The sequence below is a fragment of the Heterostelium album genome (genome assembly GCF_000004825.1).
Source record: "Heterostelium album PN500 unplaced genomic scaffold PPL_contig1, whole genome shotgun sequence".
NCBI classification, from domain to species: Eukaryota; Evosea; class Eumycetozoa; order Acytosteliales; family Acytosteliaceae; genus Heterostelium; species Heterostelium album.
In genome coordinates, this window is record NW_008805078.1 from 867,790 (window position 1) to 888,939 (window position 21,150).

The 21,150-nt window shown below is 31.5% G+C and overlaps 8 protein-coding genes across 8 annotated transcripts; 1 reads left to right on the forward strand and 7 right to left on the reverse strand.

The window, feature by feature from the left end:
• Positions 1-372: 372 nt before the first annotated feature.
• pkbA (protein serine/threonine kinase) lies at positions 373-1,904 on the reverse strand (the record flags this gene model as incomplete). Its single annotated transcript, XM_020572181.1, has 4 exons — positions 373-410; positions 499-1,231; positions 1,397-1,669; positions 1,776-1,904. 4 exons carry the CDS (start codon positions 1,902-1,904, stop codon positions 373-375), a joined length of 1,173 nt encoding a protein of 390 aa, XP_020438039.1.
• A 1,661-nt stretch (positions 1,905-3,565) lies between these two features.
• Positions 3,566-6,216, reverse strand: glpV (glycogen/starch/alpha-glucan phosphorylase; the record flags this gene model as incomplete). Its single annotated transcript, XM_020572182.1, has 2 exons — positions 3,566-6,009; positions 6,102-6,216. 2 exons carry the CDS (start codon positions 6,214-6,216, stop codon positions 3,566-3,568), a joined length of 2,559 nt encoding a protein of 852 aa, XP_020438040.1.
• Positions 6,217-9,650: 3,434 nt separating this feature from the next.
• psmD12 (26S proteasome non-ATPase regulatory subunit 12) lies at positions 9,651-11,292 on the reverse strand (the record flags this gene model as incomplete). The annotated part of the gene is made up of 5 exons (XM_020572183.1): positions 9,651-9,860; positions 9,932-10,657; positions 10,743-10,850; positions 10,929-11,114; positions 11,218-11,292. 5 exons carry the CDS (start codon positions 11,290-11,292, stop codon positions 9,651-9,653), a joined length of 1,305 nt encoding a protein of 434 aa, XP_020438041.1.
• A 368-nt stretch (positions 11,293-11,660) lies between these two features.
• Positions 11,661-13,253, forward strand: PPL_01169 (pseudouridine synthase family protein; the record flags this gene model as incomplete). Its single annotated transcript, XM_020572184.1, has 1 exon — positions 11,661-13,253. The coding sequence occupies one exon, from the start codon at positions 11,661-11,663 to the stop codon at positions 13,251-13,253; it is 1,593 nt and encodes a 530-aa protein (XP_020438042.1).
• A 70-nt stretch (positions 13,254-13,323) lies between these two features.
• Positions 13,324-14,783, reverse strand: PPL_01170 (uncharacterized protein; the record flags this gene model as incomplete). Its single annotated transcript, XM_020572185.1, has 3 exons — positions 13,324-13,467; positions 14,349-14,568; positions 14,626-14,783. 3 exons carry the CDS (start codon positions 14,781-14,783, stop codon positions 13,324-13,326), a joined length of 522 nt encoding a protein of 173 aa, XP_020438043.1.
• Positions 14,784-15,264: 481 nt separating this feature from the next.
• On the reverse strand, positions 15,265-16,802 carry PPL_01171 (uncharacterized protein; the record flags this gene model as incomplete). The annotated part of the gene is made up of 4 exons (XM_020572186.1): positions 15,265-15,857; positions 16,035-16,163; positions 16,251-16,747; positions 16,795-16,802. The coding sequence occupies 4 exons, from the start codon at positions 16,800-16,802 to the stop codon at positions 15,265-15,267; spliced, it is 1,227 nt and encodes a 408-aa protein (XP_020438044.1).
• Positions 16,803-16,864: 62 nt separating this feature from the next.
• Positions 16,865-17,242, reverse strand: PPL_01172 (uncharacterized protein; the record flags this gene model as incomplete). Its single annotated transcript, XM_020572187.1, has 1 exon — positions 16,865-17,242. The coding sequence occupies one exon, from the start codon at positions 17,240-17,242 to the stop codon at positions 16,865-16,867; it is 378 nt and encodes a 125-aa protein (XP_020438045.1).
• Positions 17,243-17,714: 472 nt separating this feature from the next.
• PPL_01173 (uncharacterized protein) lies at positions 17,715-21,147 on the reverse strand (the record flags this gene model as incomplete). The annotated part of the gene is made up of 9 exons (XM_020572188.1): positions 17,715-17,908; positions 18,223-18,411; positions 18,480-18,628; positions 18,684-18,759; positions 19,226-19,248; positions 20,092-20,149; positions 20,545-20,762; positions 20,830-20,988; positions 21,137-21,147. The coding sequence occupies 9 exons, from the start codon at positions 21,145-21,147 to the stop codon at positions 17,715-17,717; spliced, it is 1,077 nt and encodes a 358-aa protein (XP_020438046.1).
• Between the last annotated feature and the right edge of the window lie 3 nt (positions 21,148-21,150).

The following is a 21,150-nucleotide window of genomic DNA, read 5'->3' on the forward strand; positions in this document are numbered from 1 at the left end:
AATCTACAAACAAAGTATCTTCATATATAGGATGTCAATAAAATAAAATCAAAATGAATAAATATTTTGGCAAATATTTATAAAATAGGATTATGTTTTTTTGTTTTTTTTTGTTTTTTAATTATTTCTTTTCTTTTATGTTTTGTTTTAGTTTTAATTGATGTACAATACAATACAAGTTGATATTTTTATAATTGTGAATGAAAGTTAAAATATAATATAGGGTAAAGAAGAAAATATAGTGTAAGAATAATAATAAAAAAAAATAGATGTATCCTTAAATAAAAACATTTGTGATATGATTGATTATGATGAAGTTGAATGATGATTGCGTTTGTTTGTTTGTTTGTTTTGTTTGTATTAAAATCTATCTTATTTTAAATGTTCTGATTCAGCAACATATGTAAAACCTAATATTAAAAAAAGAAAAGAAAAAGTTAATAAATAAAAGTTGTTTGGTTGGCCAACCAGTAAATTATTATGTTGTGGAGTTCTTACCTTCGAAATCTTTTTGTTGAGTTGGTAATAGTGCACATTCACCAGCCATTGTCAAAGATGGTGTTTCATCGGTGAATACTGGGTCGATCTGAGAGGTGTCGGCGGATCCTTTGACGTTGGGGATGAATGGAGGTGGGATCTTCTTTTGGAAGAGTAACTCCCAGTCGATCGATTTAAAGAATGGATGACGCTTGATGATGTTTGGATCTGCTAAACGCTTGTCTGGGTCACGCTCGAGTAGCAACTCCAAGAGTGAACGAGCATCAGGTGAAATGTGTGCTGGGAAGGTGAGACGCTCACCCATGATCTTACGATACATCTCCTGGACGTCCTGACTGTAGAATGGCGGCAATCCAGTCAACATCTCAAAGAGCAGCGATCCGAACGACCACCAATCGACCTGCTTTCCATAGCCGTTGCCCTGTAGAACTTCCGGTGCGAGATACTCGGGCGTTCCGCAGAATGTGACGGTTTTGTCGTTGGGCGAGTTCAGTCCCTCCTTGCACAGACCGAAATCGGTCATACAAATGTGACCCTCGTTGGTGAGTAGCAGATTCTCTGGCTTGAGATCACGGTAGATCACTCCGGACAAGTGGAGATGTTCCAGTGCCAAAACAATCTCTGCACCATAGTAACGAACACGATCCTCTGAAAACTTCTTCTCGCGCTGCAAATGATAGAAGAGTTCACCACCGTTGACATAGTCGAGAATAAAGTAGAGTTTGTCCTCGGTCTGGAACGAGTAATTGAGGTTCACCAAGAACGGATGGTTGATCTTCTGGAGAATGTTTCTCTCAGAGAGTGTGTGTTCCACTTCGTTGTGCTCGACGATATGCTTCTTGGAGAGCACTTTCATTGCATAGATTTCGCCAGTGTCCTTCTTACGCACCTGAATAACCTTTCCAAACGAACCTTTTCCAACCAAATTCAACAAATCAAAGTCGTGAACTCCAACCTTTTCCGGTTTCTTTGGTTTGTCTGCGTTGTTCAAGAGATCACGCTCATGTGAAAGTACATCGATCCAACGGTGACGTTCATCGTCTGTATCGGCACTAATATAAAAGGTTCTCGATGGTGTTTGTACTTCGAATCCATTGTTCTTTTTCTTTCTATCCGAAACCTTTACATGTCCAACTGTATTTAAATGAATTACACCTAATGGAGTTGGATCCTAAAAGTATTTAGAAAAAAATAAAATTAATATCCAAAGAAAACAAAAAAAAAAAAAAAAAAAAAAAGAATAAGTGGAAATTTCCAAACACTTTATTTATACATACACCTTTGGATTTAAAATAAGATAGGTCTCCACCTCTTAAAATAAACCATCTTCTTTTCCAACTTTTGAATCCACCACCTTCTTTAGTTAGCCAACCTTCATGCTTGATAGTTGATGTTTGATTTGTCATTTTTTTTTATTTTTGTATTGTGATTATTAAATTATTTGGTTATTATTATTATTTACAGTATTTATTATTACAATGAGAATTAAGTTTTACGATTTATATATATAAATATTATTTATCTAAATCAATAGATATTGATAGCAACTTTCGAAACAGAAATTAAATTAAATAAATAAATAGATAGATAAATAGATTTCGTTAAAGTGACTCAAGCTACTATTTGTAATGTTGGTTGTTGATTGTTGAGAATTGAATTTGGTCTTTGGACTATTATTATTATTGTGTGTGGGTATTGTGTGTTGAGCTTTGATAATTTGATGTGATTGAGAGGGAGCGAGTTACCAAAATATGATCTATTGATTTATTATTGTTATTGTTGTTTTTGTTTTTATTTTATTTTTTTTTGAATAGAACAGTATTACAAGAAAAAAAAGTGAGACTCTTTTGAATTGTTGTATATGTTTTTGGTGTTGGTGCTTTGGATTATTACAAATATATTTCTACTTTTCACCTTGTTTGGGTTTGATTTTTATTGTAGGTGGTGTGTGGTGTTTGTATTGTTTTTAATTTTTAAAGAAAATAAAAAATAAACAAACAAGTGGCAAACAACGAGCAAGGTCTTTGTTGTTGAAATGAAACCAACAAACACAAGCTGCTGAATATATTTACTACTAATAAAGATAGAGGGTATCGATTAATTGTTATCTGTGTGTGTGTGTGTTGGTGTTTGATTGTGTGTGAGATGTGGGTTTGGGTATTTTGTTGTCTTTTTTTTTTTTTGATTCTAAGCTTTTGGTGAACGTTTTTTTTTTTTGATGGATTTTTATTATTAATAAAAAATATAAAAAAGGTTCGGGAGTTTTTGGAGCCACAATGACTGGGAAGGAAGAATAAAGAACAATTTTTTTTTATTATTGGTAACAAAAAAAGAAGAATATTATTATGATCTGATCCACACTTATTAATTTTATTTATTTTATTTTAATAATAAAATAAATTATTGTAATATGTGTTTTAAGTATTAATTTCTTTATTATATAGATATTTATATAATTTTAAAATTAATTTTAAAATAAAAGATAAAAAGTTGACAAGTTAAGTTATAAATATAATATTTGTTGAAAGAAGAACTTTATTAAACAAAATAAAAAAAATACAAAAACAAAAATAATAAGATTAAAAGTCTTTTTGATTCTTTTTTTTCTATCACTCTCAAGATTTTCTACTTTTGAGAAAGTTTAATTTTTGATCAGATATTATTTTTTTGCTTCCCACGAAAGACGTAAAAAAAAAAGATTATTTGAAAGAAAGTCTTTTCAAACAACGCCAAGCTCCCCACAAATAAAAATCATTGTTCTTTTGATCGTCATCAAAAAATAAAAATAAAAATAAAATCATCAACAAACTTAATTAGTTTAAATCTAATAATTGAAAAGACATTTTAAGTAATCTTTAAAGTTTAATTTGATTGTTTAATTTGTTTATTGTTACATTGTTTTTTTTTTGTTAATTATTTTTTCATATATATTAGAAAAAAAACAAATTAGTTTTTAATATTTATATATAATATCATGTACAAAGATATGTTTGTACTATTTTGAGATAAATTTGTTGATTGTTTGTTTGTTTGACTGTTTGATTTTTTGATTTGATTCTTTTTTTTTTTAATATCTTCTATTTTCAGTTGTTTCTACTTCACATGGTTTGATATCCCAAATTTGATCGGCATACTCTCTCATTGCACGATCACTGCTAAAGAAATAGGTGTTGGCAGTGTTGATGATTGATTTTCTGATCCATTCATCTTGCTTCTTCCAGAGGGCATCGACTTCCTCTTGTGCTTCGAGATAGAGTGGGAAGTCTTGCATAGTCAAGTAGAAATCGTTGTAGACCAATGAGTCAACGATTGGCTTGAAAATCTCGGGTGGACCAAAGGTACCGAGTTCAATATTCAAGAATACCTCTTGGAGACGCGAGTCAATCACGACTTCCTTGGCTTTCATCTTCTCACGTGCCTTGTCAATCTCGTGTGTACGCAGACCGAATATGAACATGTTCTCCTCACCGACTTCCTCGGCGATCTCAACGTTGGCACCGTCGAGAGTACCGATAATGAGCGATCCATTCATGGTGAACTTCATGTTACTGGTACCAGATGCCTCTGTTCCGGCGGTGGAAATCTGTTGATTGATGTCCGATGCTGGGATAATGACTTGGGCGACGGAGACATTGTAGTTGGCAATGAAAACGACCTTGAGATACTCCTCTACTTCCTTGTCGTTGTTGATTACTTCGGCGACAGAGTTGATCAACTTGATGTGACGCTTGGCCATGAAGTAACCTGGGGCAGCTTTACCGGCAAAGATGACCACTCTTGGAACAACCGATTGTCGCTCCTCCACCGACATCTTCTTGATCGAGAGATAACGGTAGATGACACCCAAGATGTTCAAGAGTTGTCTCTTGTACTCGTGAATTCTCTTTATATGCACGTCAAAGAGTGCGTTGGTGTTGACCTTGACACCGCAGTTCTTGTGGATAAAGTCTGCGAGACGCTCCTTGTTGAACTGTTTGACAGACTTCCACTCCTCGATCAACTCTGGGTTGTTGATATGCTTTTGGATGTCCTTGATCATCTCCAAATCGATAGCCCAACGTTCGGAACCCAACCACTTGGTCAAGATCTGGCTGAGACCTGGATTGGCCTGTTGGATCCAACGACGTGGAGTGACACCGTTGGTCTTGTTCTGGAACTTCTCTGGGAACAACGCAAAGAAATCTGGGAACACACGGTGCTTGACGAGCTCTGAATGCATAGCGGCGACACCATTGACGAATCGCGAACCAACAATAGCCAAATGAGCCATTCTAACCTTCTTTTCGTCACCCTCTTGGATGATCGAGAGATTTCTCATCTTATCGATGTTTCCTGGCCACTTTTGGGTGACGGTAATCAAGAATCTGTGGTTGATACCGTAGATGAGTTGCATGTGACGTGGGAGGAGATCTTCGATCAATTGGACTGGCCACATCTCGAGTGCCTCTGGAAGGATGGTGTGGTTGGTGTAGCCAAAGGTCTTGGTGACGATCGACCATGCCTCATCCCACTGTAGATGCTCTTCGTCCAACAACTTACGGAACAACTCAACGATACCGATGGTTGGATGAGTGTCATTCAACTGGATGGCAACCTTTGACGAGAAATCCTTCCATCCGGTGTGTGTCTTCTTGTAACGACGAACGACATCGCACAAAGTGGCAGCAATAAAGAAGTACTGTTGCTTCAATCTCAACTCTTTTCCACTGTAGGTATTGTCGTTTGGATAGAGTACCGATGTGATATTCTCCGAACGTTGTTTGGCTTCGACGGCACTCAAGTAGTTACCACCGTTGAAGGCATCCAAGTCAAACTCCTTGTGTGGCTTTGAACTCCAGAGACGGATGTTGTTGGTGTTGGTAGTATGATAACCTGGAACTGGGGTGTCGTAAGCGATCGCTTGGACAAGCTCTCCACCCTCCCACTCAAACTTAACACCCTCGCTAGTCTTACGCTCAACGACGTGACCGTAGAAACGCACAGTGTATTGGACATCGAGACGTTCGATCTCCCATGGATTGCCGGCTACCAACCAGTAGTCTGGCACCTCAGTTTGATAACCATCGTAGATACCCTGCTCAAACATACCGTAGTTGTAACGCAAACCGTATCCCCATGCCGGGTACTTGAGGGTGGCCAACGAGTCCATGAAACAAGCGGCCAAACGACCCAAACCACCATTACCAAGGGCGGCATCTTTCTCCTCCTCGTAGAGATCCTCCAACTCGAATCCGAGCTCCAAAAGAGCGTTGTGATATTCGTCGTTCAATCCCATATTGTAGATTGCATTCTGAAGAGTTCTACCCATGAGGAACTCCATAGATAAATAATAGACACGCTTTGGATCCTTCTCGGTATAGTATTGTTGAGTTTCGTTCCATCTCTCAATCAAACGATCTCTTACACTGTAAGCGGATCCCTGATATGCAGAGAACGAATCAAAATTATATTTGGTTCTGGCCAATGTATATTCAACATGATCTAAAATACCTTTTTGAATTGAATCTTCGTCTATTTATATAAATTAATTAAACACAAGATGATTAATAACAATAAGAACAAGAGAATATAGATAATAATGAATGATGTTAAAAGATACGTACCATTTTTCAAAAAATCTGTTTTGAGAGCAAACAATTTACTTCCTTTCTTCTTTTCAGTGGGTGGAACTACACCAGTTGTTGTTCTGGCTGTTTGTTTAAATGGAATCGACATCATCTTTGAATAGTACAATTGGTTGTTTTGGTTAATAACAAAATAATATTAATAATAATTCTTGAATAGCTATTGAAAATGTTGATATAGAATGATTCAATCAAATTTAGTTAGTTTTTTTTGTTTGTTTGTTGTTTCTTTCCAGTGGTGATGGAGATTTAGAAAAAACAGAACAAATTAAAATTAACAAACTATTGTTTAAACAATTGGATTGATTGTTGTTTGTTTGTTTTTTGATTTGATTGAATTGTGATTGATTCTGATTTCAAATATATAAATATATCTATTAAAAAAAATGATTTGATTTGATTTAAATATTTAATCAAAATATTAAAATCGATGGTACCTAGAATGATGTGATTGAAATAGAAAGTATTAAAAGTAAGAGTCAGTAATTTGTAAGAGGAGAGTGTGTCATATTCTTTATATAAAAGGTGAAAGTATTACACTCATAAGAATGTATTAGTGAGGAAAAAAACAAACACTAATTCACAACTAATCTAAACTGGTTGGTGTGTTGATAATTTATGATGACAATCAAAAACAATTATTACAACAATGTAGTTGGATGGATGGATGGATTGGTCATTATAATTTGTTTTAATTTACATGTGAAATAAAGATTTTTGTAATTTGTAGTGTGGCAACCAAATCCAATCCACTCCACTGAATAGTGTTGGTTTTCAATTCGATTTTAAAAATCAATCCAAAAAATAAACAAAATAATGACTGATTTATGTTGTTTTTAAAGATTTTTACTAAAGTGGCAGACTGATGATCATTTATTTTTTTAAACGACCATCATGGAATATTAATATCAATATTGATGTGAGGAGATAAAAAGAATAATCCTCTTTGTGGTTATTGTTATAATTAATATTAATATTACTGAATGAGTGATATTAATCAAGTTAATCAAGTGTGTTTTTAGGTTGTCTTGTCTAATAATTATTTTAGTATAATTAAATCTTGCGATTGAATTAATGGTTGAGATGGACGACTGTTTGACGTTAGAATAATAATAATAATATCATTGATTTTTAAAAAAAAGTAATTGCCATATTTTAATGTTGTTGTTGTTTTATAACTAACAATTAAAATCAAAACATACCTAGAAGTAATATTAAAAATAGTAATATGATTGATTGATTTGATTAAAAAATATATAAAAAGAAAAAAGAATGATGATAAAAGATCGAAAGATAATTTAAATTATTAATAATATATAGGTTGTTGAACAGACAAAACAACAATAATCAACAGTCAAAAAACAAAAAAAAAAAGACAACAATTAAATATTTATAAATATAATATAATAAATAAATAAATAAAATATATTATTTGTATAGATAGATTATTAATGTGAAAAAAAACACACACACACCATCCACCAGACAAACAAACAATCTGGTAATCTCTTAGCTTTGATTTAAATAGGGAAATAGTGTGGGTTGTTGCGTGCTGCCAATATGTTGTTGAGTAAGAGAATCAGCAAGTGAGTGAATGTATTATATACATATATTAAGTAAACAATAAAAAAAAAAAAAGCGAATAATATGTAGAACGGTGCTGGATTTGTAAAAAAGTGATAAAGTAGGATGAATGTTCTTTTGTTATTATTACTATAATCAAAAAAATAAATAAATAATATATTGGTGATGATGATGATGATGATGATGATCTGATTGTTGTTGTTGTTGTTGTTGTTGTTGTTGTTGTTGTTGTTGTTGTTGTTGTTGTTGTTTTTGATTGTTGGTTTATTTATATGTAGTAAAGTATTAATTGAGTAATAAACATTAAAAACAATAATTTAATATGGAAAGAGATGATTATTTTATTGTATTTATTAACATTAATGGATGTGGATTATCATTTTAGAACGAATCGTTTGGTTCATAATATATATTATATTGGAGTGTGTTGGTGGGGTAGTATTTTTGGTGGTGTGAAGTGATTTGATTGTACATATTAATAAAGAATTGATGTTGAAAAACAAACATATATTTTGTGGGGTTGATCTTATTTTCATTCACCACATTTCATGTTTTTTCAAATGATGTTACTTCAACAACTTGATAGATAGATATAAAGAAGTAGCATTTAATAGTAAGATAGGTATTGATATTGTTTGTGGTTATTGGTCACATGTAAACAACAGTCTGACTGTTTTGTTGTTTTGTCTAACTTTGCATCCACTCATTCCTGAAATATTTATAAATTCATATAAAAAAAGTGTAATTCTTGTGATGTTCAGTGTTGTTATTGGTCTTTTATGTAAATTGGTGTGGGTGTCGAAATCAACCAATATTGTTGTTGATTATCGCACAACATACTGTGTTGTTTTTGTATTGTGAACTACGTTGTGTTGTATTGTTGTGTTGACATTTTACTATGTAATAGGATTCCCTCACTTTTCGTATCAATAAAAAGTAAACAGCAACAACAACACGACAATTCTACTTTTTCTTTTAAAAGTTTTAGTGAAGTGGGTAGTGGAATAAATGGTGAAGATCACAGATTGAATTAAAAAAAAAAAAAAAAAGTAATTCTACTTTGATCAATGAGATAAAATCATTGATCAATCAACATATCTTATGATTGATGAATTAATTAATTCTATACATATATTTATTTATGATTGATTATATTATCTATGATGATGATACATGCCTACAAAAAAATTAATTAAAAATACAATATAATGATTTGACCTGCGTTTGATTTAAATTAAAAACTAAAAAATTCTTTTTTGCTTATCAATAATTCTGTTTGATCTATTTTATTTATATATATACAATCTCTTTTATCTGTTATCTTAATATTTATGATTATATTATCGATGATTAAGGTGCTGTGATTAAAAGGTAATAAAAATAAAAGATAAAAAAATTTGACTAAAGCCACAATGATTTTCGTCTTTTTTATTAAATATTTTTTTTAATATTTGTGTTTTAAAGTGTGAAGATGATCCTCTAAAAAAACCACAAAACAACCTCTACCCCTAATCACAACAAACAAAATGTCGGTTTTTTTCGTGAATCCCAAACACTGCGAATCTTTTTTTTTACTGTGTGCTTTGACTTTGAAACCAAAACAAGCTCAGAGGGAATCGGAAACCAGGGATGACGCGGGATTTTTTTAACCTCGATCATCAAAAATAAAATAATTAAAAACAAAAGAAATTAATAATTAAATCAATTAAAATAAATAATTAAGATTACGAATTAATATATTAATATAATATAAGGGTTTTTAATTATGTATATATTTAAATTGATTTGATCGTTTTGTTTTGTTTTGTTTTGTTTTGTTTTGTTTGTTACAAGGATTTGATTTTATTTATTATTTTTAATTATTATTATTATTATTGAATGGTTCAGTTGATTGTTTGGTTATTTGATTTGGTGATGAAGTGAATAAGGGTTGTTTTGTTATTTTTAAATAACTTTGTGAATCATAAACTCTCTTTGAATCAAATGGTTGGTCTTTTCAACTAAATCTAAAAGTGAGGAGATATCGGCAGCCCATCCATTCAAAACTGTACTGGAATCTTTTGGAGCGACAAAAGTTGCAATTCCAGCAGGTCTGTCGATTCTTGCGAAAATAGTTTTATTTGAAACTAAATCTGAAATGAATTTCTCAGATTCCTATATATATATAATGATTAGTAAAAAGTAAATCAATAAACTACTACTATTATCACTAGTAAACTACTTACGTCTAAAGTTAAATCTAAAAGTTCAGCAAGTCTCTTGGTAGAGATTCTCTTGTAGTAGGTGGAGACTACACGGATGTTGTGCTCGACGACACGACTACGCAAGTCGTTCCAGCAGTTCTTCTCGCCCGAGAAGATGGACTGTGTGTTCAACTCGGTCTTGAACACCTCGACAAAGCTGGTCCATCTGATGAGTTCGATCGTTTTGAAACGGGTGAGCAGATCCTTGTAGACCGCCAAGTTGTTGAGTGGTTTGTAGTCGAGTATACGATTGAGGAGATCGCTCTGTTCGCTTCCCATTGGGGTGAGCACGATGTTGATACAGGCCAGCTTGAGTGCGGCGTTCATTTGCTCGAGGTCCTTCTGGATGTAGGGGGTGTCGTAGATCTGGAGGTAGCAACGTGTGATCTCCAGGTAGTTGGCGTCGTTGGTGTAGTAACGGATCAACTGCTTGTAGAACTCGACCTTCAAGTCGTGTGATTCATCCTCGGCCAACGTCTTTCTATTGACCTTATTGGCAATGAGTTGTGCACGAATAAAGTCCTTGTTGTTCATACAGAGTCGCATCTGCTCAATGAAGAACTGAATCTTCTCACGCTTCTCCATCGAACCGTATGTCTCAACCTGGAGATCCTGCAAAATCTTGGCAGCATCCGAAATATTACCTTCATCCTCTTTGATCTTTGACAATGTTCTAGTCAATCTTGCACGTTCATTTTCAACAAAAATCTATATATATATGTAATATTGCGATTAATATATATTGTATTCTGTTTTCCTTTGAGAATTTGTATATATTATATATTATTATTACCTTTCCATCAGTGATAGTTCTAAGTGTATCAATCAATTCCAATTTCAATTTCATATCTTTAATTTCATCTACATATATCATTGCTTCTTGTACGATTGCTCTAATTGCCTAATAAAAATAATGAATGGTTTTTATGTTAATATTGATTGTTGATAGTTGATTGTCGATGTAGGTTAAAAGACATACAGCTCTTGATTGACCTCTTCTCTTTGAAAGTAAAACCAATTTCTCATTGACCAAATCCAATTTCTTTGCTTCATAACATAATTTAATGATTTCAACAGCGATCTTTGATGTTGATGTTGCATCTTCTACTTGTCTACATTGTTTCTCTGCAACCAATAGATTATCAATGGCTTCATTTAAATTTTTCTATATAAATTTGAATTTAAAATTAAATAATATTAATATCAATTAAACAAGCTCGCTAATGAGAGAAACATGAATGTCAATTTATATTTAGTTAGTAACTAACCTTGGCAACTTCTCTGTTGGTTGTAATGGCAGCCTCTGCAACATTACTTAAATCTTGTACCATTGGTTGTGTCATGATTTTACTTTTACTTTTATATTCTAGATAAAATCAAAAATAAACAAATACTTAAAAAATTGAAACAAACTAAATACTACTTTACTATCTTATTTTAACAACTATATAATATATATATATTTCTACTTATTATTTACAAATTAATTTAAAAAAAAATAAAAATAAAGTAAATAAATCAATCTTTTTATGATCATGAACATCACCACCACCATTAAATTTTAAATTTAATTTAATTTTCTTATTTTTTAAAATTTTTAAATTGGAATGGTGTAACGTTTATTTTTTTGATACTCGTTTTTCAATCATTTAATCTATCTATTTTTATGTTTAATTTTAATTGTTGCATTCGTTTTTTAATATTTGAAAAAATGAGTGATCAACAGCAGCAACAACATCAACAACAACAATCACATCAAGAAGATGTAAATCAAGATATTGTAAACATAAATAATAAAAGAATGTTATCAAGCGAAAATGAAAATGAAATTAAAAATGAAAATGATTCAAAAAATATAGATAACAATACAAATGTTTTAACTACTACAACAACAACAACAACAACAACAACTACTTCTACAAATAGTAATAATAACGATAATAATAATAATAATAATAGCGATAATAATAAAAATAATAAAAATAGTAATAATAGTTATGATCGTAAAGGAGATAGAAAGAAAAAATTGAAATTGGATAACAGAAGAAAAAATAATAAATCGAAAAAAGATGCGAAAAATAAGATTCGTGAGGAGGAAGGAAATATCACAAAGGAACTGCTGGCAGAGACTACTTATGTCGTTGAGGATGGTCTGAGAAAAGTACAACCCTATTACTTTACTTTCAAGGTTTGGGCAAAGGAACGTTGGTATGGTCGTGAACTGCTAGAGATGTTCACCAATGAGTTCTCGCAACTACCAGAGTCGATCTACCGGCTGAAGATCAAATTGGGTTGGATCAAGGTGAATGGCAAGATCGTCTCACCCAACTACAAACTTACCAATAAAGACGAGATAGAACATCGAGTGCATCGCCACGAACCACCGGTTTCTGGCGCACCAATCCACGTGGTAGCCGTTGATGACGACGTCGTCGTAGTCGACAAACCATCGTCGATTCCCATACATCCTTGTGGCCGATTCCGTCACAACACTTTGATTTACATATTGGCGGCGGAACTGGGATACAACAGGTTGTATGGAGTGCACAGATTGGACAGATTGACTTCGGGTCTGCTGATATTGGCGCGTTCGCCTGCCGCCGCCACAAAGAAGAGCGAAGCGATTATGAGCGGAAATGTGACAAAGCGATATGTTGCGCAGGTTAGAGGACGTTTTCCAGATGGCGACATCACGGTTGACCAGCCGCTAAAAGTGCAGAATCATCGTCTGGGCTTGAACCAAGTGTCGCCCGACGGCAAGCCTGCACTCACTGTGATCACGCGACTCTCCTACGACGCAGAGACTGACACCAGCGTAGTCAGCTGCCTACCGAAAACCGGAAGAACTCACCAGATTCGTTTGCATCTTCAGTGGATCGGACATCCAATTACAAACGATCCGCTCTATAATGAACATTTCAAATTGAATGCAGGCAAGATTATGACATCCGATGGATTCGAAGGTTTGGGTGGTGGTGAGTTTGACGAAGATGGTGAGCCACCAACAGAAGGAAAGCAAAATAAATTTGAAGCGATCATCAACGAGGCGGATTTCGACGAAAACTCACCAATGCCTTGTTTGGACTGTAAAATAGATTGGGGTGATCCAAATAGCTATGCATTTGGAATATACTTACATGCTTATCAGTATTCAGGCGAAGGTTGGTCTTACCAAACTGAATTGCCAGCTTGGGCAAAACAAACACCAAACGAACAAACAAGTATCACAACGACGACAACAACAAAAAAATCAGCAGAGTTGTCAACAAACCCAACTACCACCACGGAGCAAAGTGAGGTTTAATTGATTTAAATAATAAATTATTAAAGTAACAAAAACAAAATTTAGTTGGCTATTTATTTCTTAATCTTTTCTAAAAGATAAAAGTAATCATGGCGAATAGTAAAGTAAGCAAGCCGAATGGAGCCAATGAGTTTGAACCATATCTGTAACAAGTGACTACGCTACTACTGAAACAGCCACCACAAGTTACATTAATAGGATAAAAAGAACCACCCTAAGAGGAATGAGGTGGTTCTTTTTAGCGCAATCAGAGATAGAATTATAAGTTGAACCAATGTGGATTTATTGTAGAAATACATATTCCAACTGGAATAGTGACACATCTCTTGGTTCCAAGACTACCTCACAATTGGTGATTATAACCGGCGCATATACCACACATAGTCATATGATCGGCTGCGTCAAGAGTTATAAAAGTAATAATTAGAATGATCAAAGAATTAGTTTCATTCTATGTATTTTATTCTAATTTAGATTTCCTTAAACAATTAATATTTCACCTTCTCATTTTAAAGATTGTTGGTTATATATTGATCCACCATAAATTTACATTTTTTAATATTTGATTTTACAGTGATTTAAACCAAATTAAAAATATCAAGATTTTTTTTACTTTGAAATCTAGTTTTTCGGGTGTTTTGTTTTGGGTTTTGTAACCTCCAGATATTGTTTCCAATCTTAAAGGTTTATAAATTAATCTTTGGATTTCAAGAATATTATACATTCCATAAACAATTAAAAATTTGTAATTAAAAAATTATTTTTATTTATTGTAAATGTTATTCACTTTTTAAAAAAAAAATTCTTGAATCAACTTTTAAGTATTTAGTAAACTTTTGATTTTTCCTTTTCTGTTTTCCACAAGTGCAGTTTAGAAATCTATTCCTCTCATTTTTTTATTTTTGATACTCTTTTTTTCAATCAAGAAATTCAATTGAGTGCTTAAAAATAACAACAATCTCATTTAAAAGATTGAAAGTAAAATTTGATTGTGATAAATTTTAATATTTTATTTCTATTTATTTCCTAATAAATTATTAATATCTATATATTTACTCTTTAAAAGGAAAGAGTAATAATGGCAAGTAAAGAAACCAAAACTAATGAAGCCAAGGGGTATGAGGCATCATTGTTACAGGTGAATGAGGTACCATTATCACAACCTCCACAAGCCTCTAAAAACACAGTACCGTTGGTGTTTGTTTTGCAATCAGACAAAGAAGTATAAACTCCACCATAGGCTGCTCCAGTTTCAAATGTAGTAATATTAAAGTAGTATGGCATTGGTTTACCTGAACAAATATCGTTGAAAGTACTATTTAAAATATTATTAGTAGATTCATAGTTTTGCTGTAGGCGTAGAAATACTTACTGACATGTTCCCATTGGAACATTGACACATTTCATCGATCCAGGACTCTTACATGGTAGGTGTTCTGAACCAGAGCATACATCACAAAAAGTGATACTTTCAGCGGCGGCAAGAGCTACAAAGGCAAAAAATAAGATAATTGAAGTAATAATTTTCATTCTATTTTTTATATTTATTTTTTTTATATTTTACAATCCATACGATTCAACTTCCTTAAATATTAATCTATCCTAGGATCCAGAGACCCATTGGTTTTAATCGGCTTTTAAAAATAGTATTAATATATTAGCATTTCCCATTTTGTCATTGATTTGAGTACTGATCTACCTTCACACGATACAAATTTTAAGATATTCAGAAAATTTAAAAAATATCAAGATTTTAGCTTAATTTTTAAGACACCTTGCATGCAATATGCAATTCAATAAAATTTTCTTGGATTTCAAGGTGATGGTTGCAAAAAAACAAAATTTTAAAAACTCATAATAATGGGCACAAAAAATGTCGACGGTATCAACAATATCAACTAATTTTTTTTTTGAATTTTTTTGCACATAATTTATATGATGAAAAATAATCAAATAAATACAAATAAATTAAAAAAAATAATAATAAAATAATAATAATATTTTTATTCATTCATCTTAAGTCCTCTACATATAAATTGATTAATAAGCCAATACAACACCAAATTTTATGATGTTCATCCAATATTTCGTTGAAATTGTCAATTTTGCTTCTGAAATTCATGGTAGCAATTGCCCATTTCTTAATATGAGCAAAGACATTCTCTATTATGATTCTAACAGATTTAAATCTATTGTCTGCTTCCTTCCTTTCATCATCCTCTCCATCTTTTCTATCCTCTCTGTCGATAACAATAAAACGTTTGTACAAAATATGGGAACCTTGAAAACCTTTGTCACCCATTATGTACTCAAACGAATCGTCAAATTTATTTAAAAATGGTCCTACTTCATACATCATACCTTGATCATTTCTTGATCCGGGCCTAGTATGTGACATATATTGGATCTTTCCATTAGGAGAACAAAACACTAGTTTGTTGACTGATGAAAACCCTTTTTTTCCACTATAATAACATATTTTGAGATCAGAGTTCAACGGTACAACTACCCTTTGTTCAGATCCGTCCACAACTGAAGTCACTAAGCATGAATCACCATAATAATCTTTATAAATGGCACTTGATTTCTTTCTTTGTTGATCATCTGAATAAAATTGGAAAGATTCTTGAGACAATGGAAACATGAGATCTATTATTTGCTTGGTATATCTTTGTTGAGATCTTCTGGATATTTAGAAAATCACTTGTGTCACTATATGTTTCGGGTAATGCTTAAACCAAAACAAGGTAATAAAAAGCTTTCCTTTTAAAGAGTATTTACCTTTTCTGGTTATTTTTGAATGACTACGTTCTTTGATCTTGAGAAAAAGATCATTAAAATCATTCTTATTTAAGCCAATGAATAGTTTAATATCTTCATCACAATATTCTTTCAATAGACTATTTACAACTTAAAGATATAAAAAGGTTATTTTTATTAGTTATTATTTTTTAGCTTTAGAGGTTGTAGCTCTTTTTTTTTTAGGTTTATTCTTACTTGAATCTTGTTCGGATGCATCCTCTTCATTTGTTTCTTCCCTAACTGATGAGTTAGAGGTAGTTGTGGTAGTTGTGGTAGTTGTAGGAGAGCTATCGGGGTTTAAAGTTTCAAGACCTTTGAATAATTTTTCTTTTGATTGAATCTTTTCTCTCCAATTCTTTACACTAATATTTGAAACATAGGCAATCAAGTGGCCAAAACAACAAAAATAGGAAAATGAATCTGTTGTTTGTGGCAATCCGGTTGCTTTAATTCCTATTCTAGTGGTACATTTCTCGCCACATTGATCACATTTACTTGTAGAGCCTTTTTCCAAATTTAGGACACTATCTTTAGCATTATCTTGATGACTTTTAATACCAAGTTGTCTTCTAATAAGTTGAATACTTTCATAGTCGGTAAAATGAGTGCACTTGCATATAATAACGCACTTTTCTCCATTAACAACCTGAAACCTTTGACCTCCCCTAGTTGGATTGAGACAACGTATTTGACTAGATAATGAATTTGGAATAGATAAGGTTTGTGCAAGGAAACATGCGGAGTCATCCTCTACTATGTCTGCATCTATCGTATTAGATCCAAATTCAACTTTAGGTTCATCTATTTCTCTATTTCTCTGGTTTAACCTTGATAGGTTGAGCATATGAATCATAAAATGAAGTTGATGATGAACTGAGTAAAGTTGGTGAGTTTAATAAAGATTGTGGTGAACTTAATGAGATAGATTGGCTGAGTGTATTATCGTGAAGTTGATTAATCTTTCTTTTTTTTTTTTCTAACTGTGTTGTTAAACTATTGACTTTATCTTCCATTGACCTGAATTGTTTAGACATGTCCAAAAGTGATTTTACATCAGCAAGCTCTCCCAAACCAAAGTATTTCATTATCTTGGGAATACACTCCTCGATTCCATGACTTTGAAATTCCTGAACAGAAGAAAGTTGTTTATTACATAAACGACATGTAACAGAAAAGCTAATATCCATCGTATTAAATTTTTGTATTAATTTATTTATTTATTTATTGAGCTGTTCCCACATAAATTTTAAAAAAAATAGAAGAAAAAAATTTGTTGACAGTGTCAACATTGTCGACATTTTTTGTGCCCATTATTATCATTTAAATTTGAATTTTTGAAATGATTATTTTATAAATTGGAGCCACAAGGTGTTATATAATCAGAAACCACATAAATCAGAAGTCTATAACATATTTATATATGTTTACTTCAATAAATAGAGAGTTAATATCACCGTTGCACACATGAGGTCCATATTTATATTAAATATTGAAATATCACGTGCATTCACGATATATATAGTTTATATAACATTTACAAAAGCTACCTTAAAGTTTGAGTTATGTATAGTTATTTATGTACTATATATATATCGAGCAACGAGTTATCTATATACAACAGGTTATGTAAGTATAAAAGATACAGGTATGGTGAGTATTTCATCCATGTGGGAATTCAGCATGAATTAGAAAACATGTCTCATTTATATGGGGCAAAATATATAAATGAGACATGTTTTCCACGGAAACAGTTGTCTGGTCTGCTAACATGCGTAGCCAATAGTGATCATCAAATGAAGGACTAATGTTCAGACATTCTAATCGAATTTGGCTCCAAAAAATTGGTAGATACACTATCAAAAAAAAGGTGATCTGTGGCTGTTAACAGTTTCTTGAATCACCTTTTTTGGCAACATCACGTCTAGTGAACCAGTCCCAGGTAGATTTTCATATATTAGATGAACTAGATGATTTTCATTTCACCATTGTTTATTTTAAACTATTTGCTCGACCAATTTTTTTTCTATTTTTTGTAGTATTTTTTATTTATTTTCTATATTTTCCTAATTAAAATTATTGATATTTAAATTTAATAATTAAAAGACAAGGGCAATCAAGGCGAATAAAGAAACCAAGCCGAATGAAGCCAGTGAGTAAGAACTATTACCTTCGTTACAGGTGAGTGTGGTACCTTTTTGACAATCACCACAAGTCTCTGCAAGGGGTGAAGCATTGATATTAGATGAACAAGAAGCCATAGAATGATAAACATATCCAAGAGCAACACCGGTGTCAATTGAACGAATGAAATAGGTATATGGCATTGGCTGACCTGTACAAATATTCTTTGAAATTACTTGATAGAATTTTAAAAAATTCTTAGCTAAAGCTGATTTTGGATTCAGGGTTGATATACTTACTAACATGTTCCAAGTGGAACATTGACACATTTCTTCGATCCACCACTACCACATTGTAGGAGTCCTGAACCAGAGCATACACCACAAAGTGTGACACTGTCAGCGGCGGCAAGAGCTACAAAAGCAAAAATTAAGATAATTGAAGTAATAATTCTAATTATATTTTAGATATACATATATATTATTTTTAGAGTTATAAAAATTATACAAACCAAACGATTCAACTTCCATAAATATTATTTGAATCCTAGCATCCAAAGAACCAAGGATTTTATTAAAATCACCTTTTTAATAATAATAGTATTATTTAATTACACCTTTTGCATTTTTAAGATTAGGTGCTTATATATTTTGATGATGGTCTATCAACCTAAGCACGATACAAATTTTTGTTAGATTTTAGAAAATTACTCTTCAATTATCTTTAAATTTCAAGCTGATTGTACACTGTTTATTAATTTTGAAGAATTGTTGATTCGATTTTAACTCTCAAAGAGATTATTATTAAAATCATAAAATAAAATATCAAACCATGTTTGATTTTATTAAAAATTAGTTAAATTGAAAGCATTTTTATAGTAGATTTAGAATATCGAGTTTGTTTAATTCTTTAAAAAAATTTGGAATAGAGATCTTCAACCAAAAATTGGTGTTCAATTGTAATATGTGAAATTTTTTGAGAAATTTAATGATTAAAAATTGCTGAATAAATATTTAACAAGGCCCCTACTGATTAAATAAAGAACATACATCGAATAGAGTTAAATGTATATCTGAATTTTATATATTTTAGGATGACATCTATTTACAGAATTACATATTGAATAGAGTTTCAAATTCCATCATCTTTGTAAGTTATTTTGCTTTAGTTGAACGGAAACTAACTTAATTGATATCAAAATAGTAGATCCAAACATGAGCCTCTATATTCGAATAATGAATTCCATTTGGATTCTAATACATCACGTGTAGTAGTGTTGTGGATCATAAATATAGAAACACACCTTAAGTAAGGTTTGATAAAAGGATAATTCGTCTTAGTGTAACTCAAATCTACTATGAATAACCATATTGTAAAACTTATTAACATATATCCAATTTTTATAGATTGCAGCAGGTTCAAAGATAGATACTGGCAAATCAATTTCCAGTGCAAGTCAAATACAGACATTTGTTCTCTATCCTACAGTAACAAATGAACAAACAACTTGCAATCAACTTTAGTAGAAATCGATTTTTTAAATGAAATAGAATTATATAATTTTTAGAAAAAACAAGTTTCACTGATGAACAATGTATGATTGATTTATTAAATTACAATATAAAATTTTTTTTGTTAATTTATTTCAACTTTGCACCTTTTATGTCAAAAAAAAAAAAAGTCTTCTTGAAATCCAAAGATAAATTTATTTTGGTAAGTACCAACACCAAGAGTATTCCCCTTTTGATCTTAATTTTTACAATTAAAAACAAATACATTACGAGTGAAAATGTACTTGTTTTTAGTGCAGCCAAAAATTTTTATTTTGTAAGGAGAGATGACCTACCATACAATAATCTCAAGATCAATATAGGGTGGAAATGGCTAAGGTAAAAATTTTGTTTTTTTTTCTCACTTAGGTACATTTTCACTTGTTAAATATTTAAATTTCTTTTTATCAAAAACAATTTGTTCTTCTTTAAAAGAAATTCAATAATTTCTTCATTTCTAATTATTATAATAAGGGAAATCTATTTCTTGTGAATCCATATTTTGATTCTCGTTTTTAAATTTATCAGTTGAAAAGAGTAAATTATTAATGGTGTTATTTGGGCAAAATAGACACACTGAATAATAAACTAACAACTACCTTAACGAGAAACATAGATATTAGTTGAAACTACAATATTCATTAATTTATAAATAAATTTATTTATTTATAAAAAATAAAAAACTTTAAAAATGACATTGTTTGATGGTGATAAATTTAGAATTTTATTTTCTATATATTTCAAAAATAAAATTATTGATATTTATAAATTTAATCATTAAAAGACGAGAGCAATCAAGGCGAATAAGGAAATCAAACCGAATGAAGCCAATGAGTAAGAACCATTACCATCGTTACAGGTGAGTGTGGTACCTTGTTGACAATCTCCACAAGACTCCGCAAGTGGTGAGGCGTTGATCTGGGAGGAACAATCAGACATAGAAGTATAAACCGATCCAAGAGCATAACCAGTGTCAATTGAACTAATGTAATAGGTGTATGGCATTGGCAGACCTGTACAAATATCATTGAAATTACTTTAAAGAGTGAAAATATATTTTTAGTAGAAGCTTTTTGGTATTGGATTCGGGTATAAATACTTACTAACATCTTCCAACAGGAACATTAACACATTTCTTTGATCCACCACTACCACATTGAAGGAGTCCTGAACCAGAGCATACACCACAAAGTGTGACACTATCAGCGGCGACAAGGGCGACAAAAGCAAAAATTAAGATAATTGAAGTAATAATTCTCATTCTATTTATTTTATATATATATATATTATTTTTAGAGTTATAAAATCCAAACGATTCAACTTCCTTAAATATTATTAGAATCCTAGCATCCAAAGAACCAAGGATTTGATTAAAATCACCTTTTTTTAATAATAGTAATATTTAATTACAACTTTTGCATTTT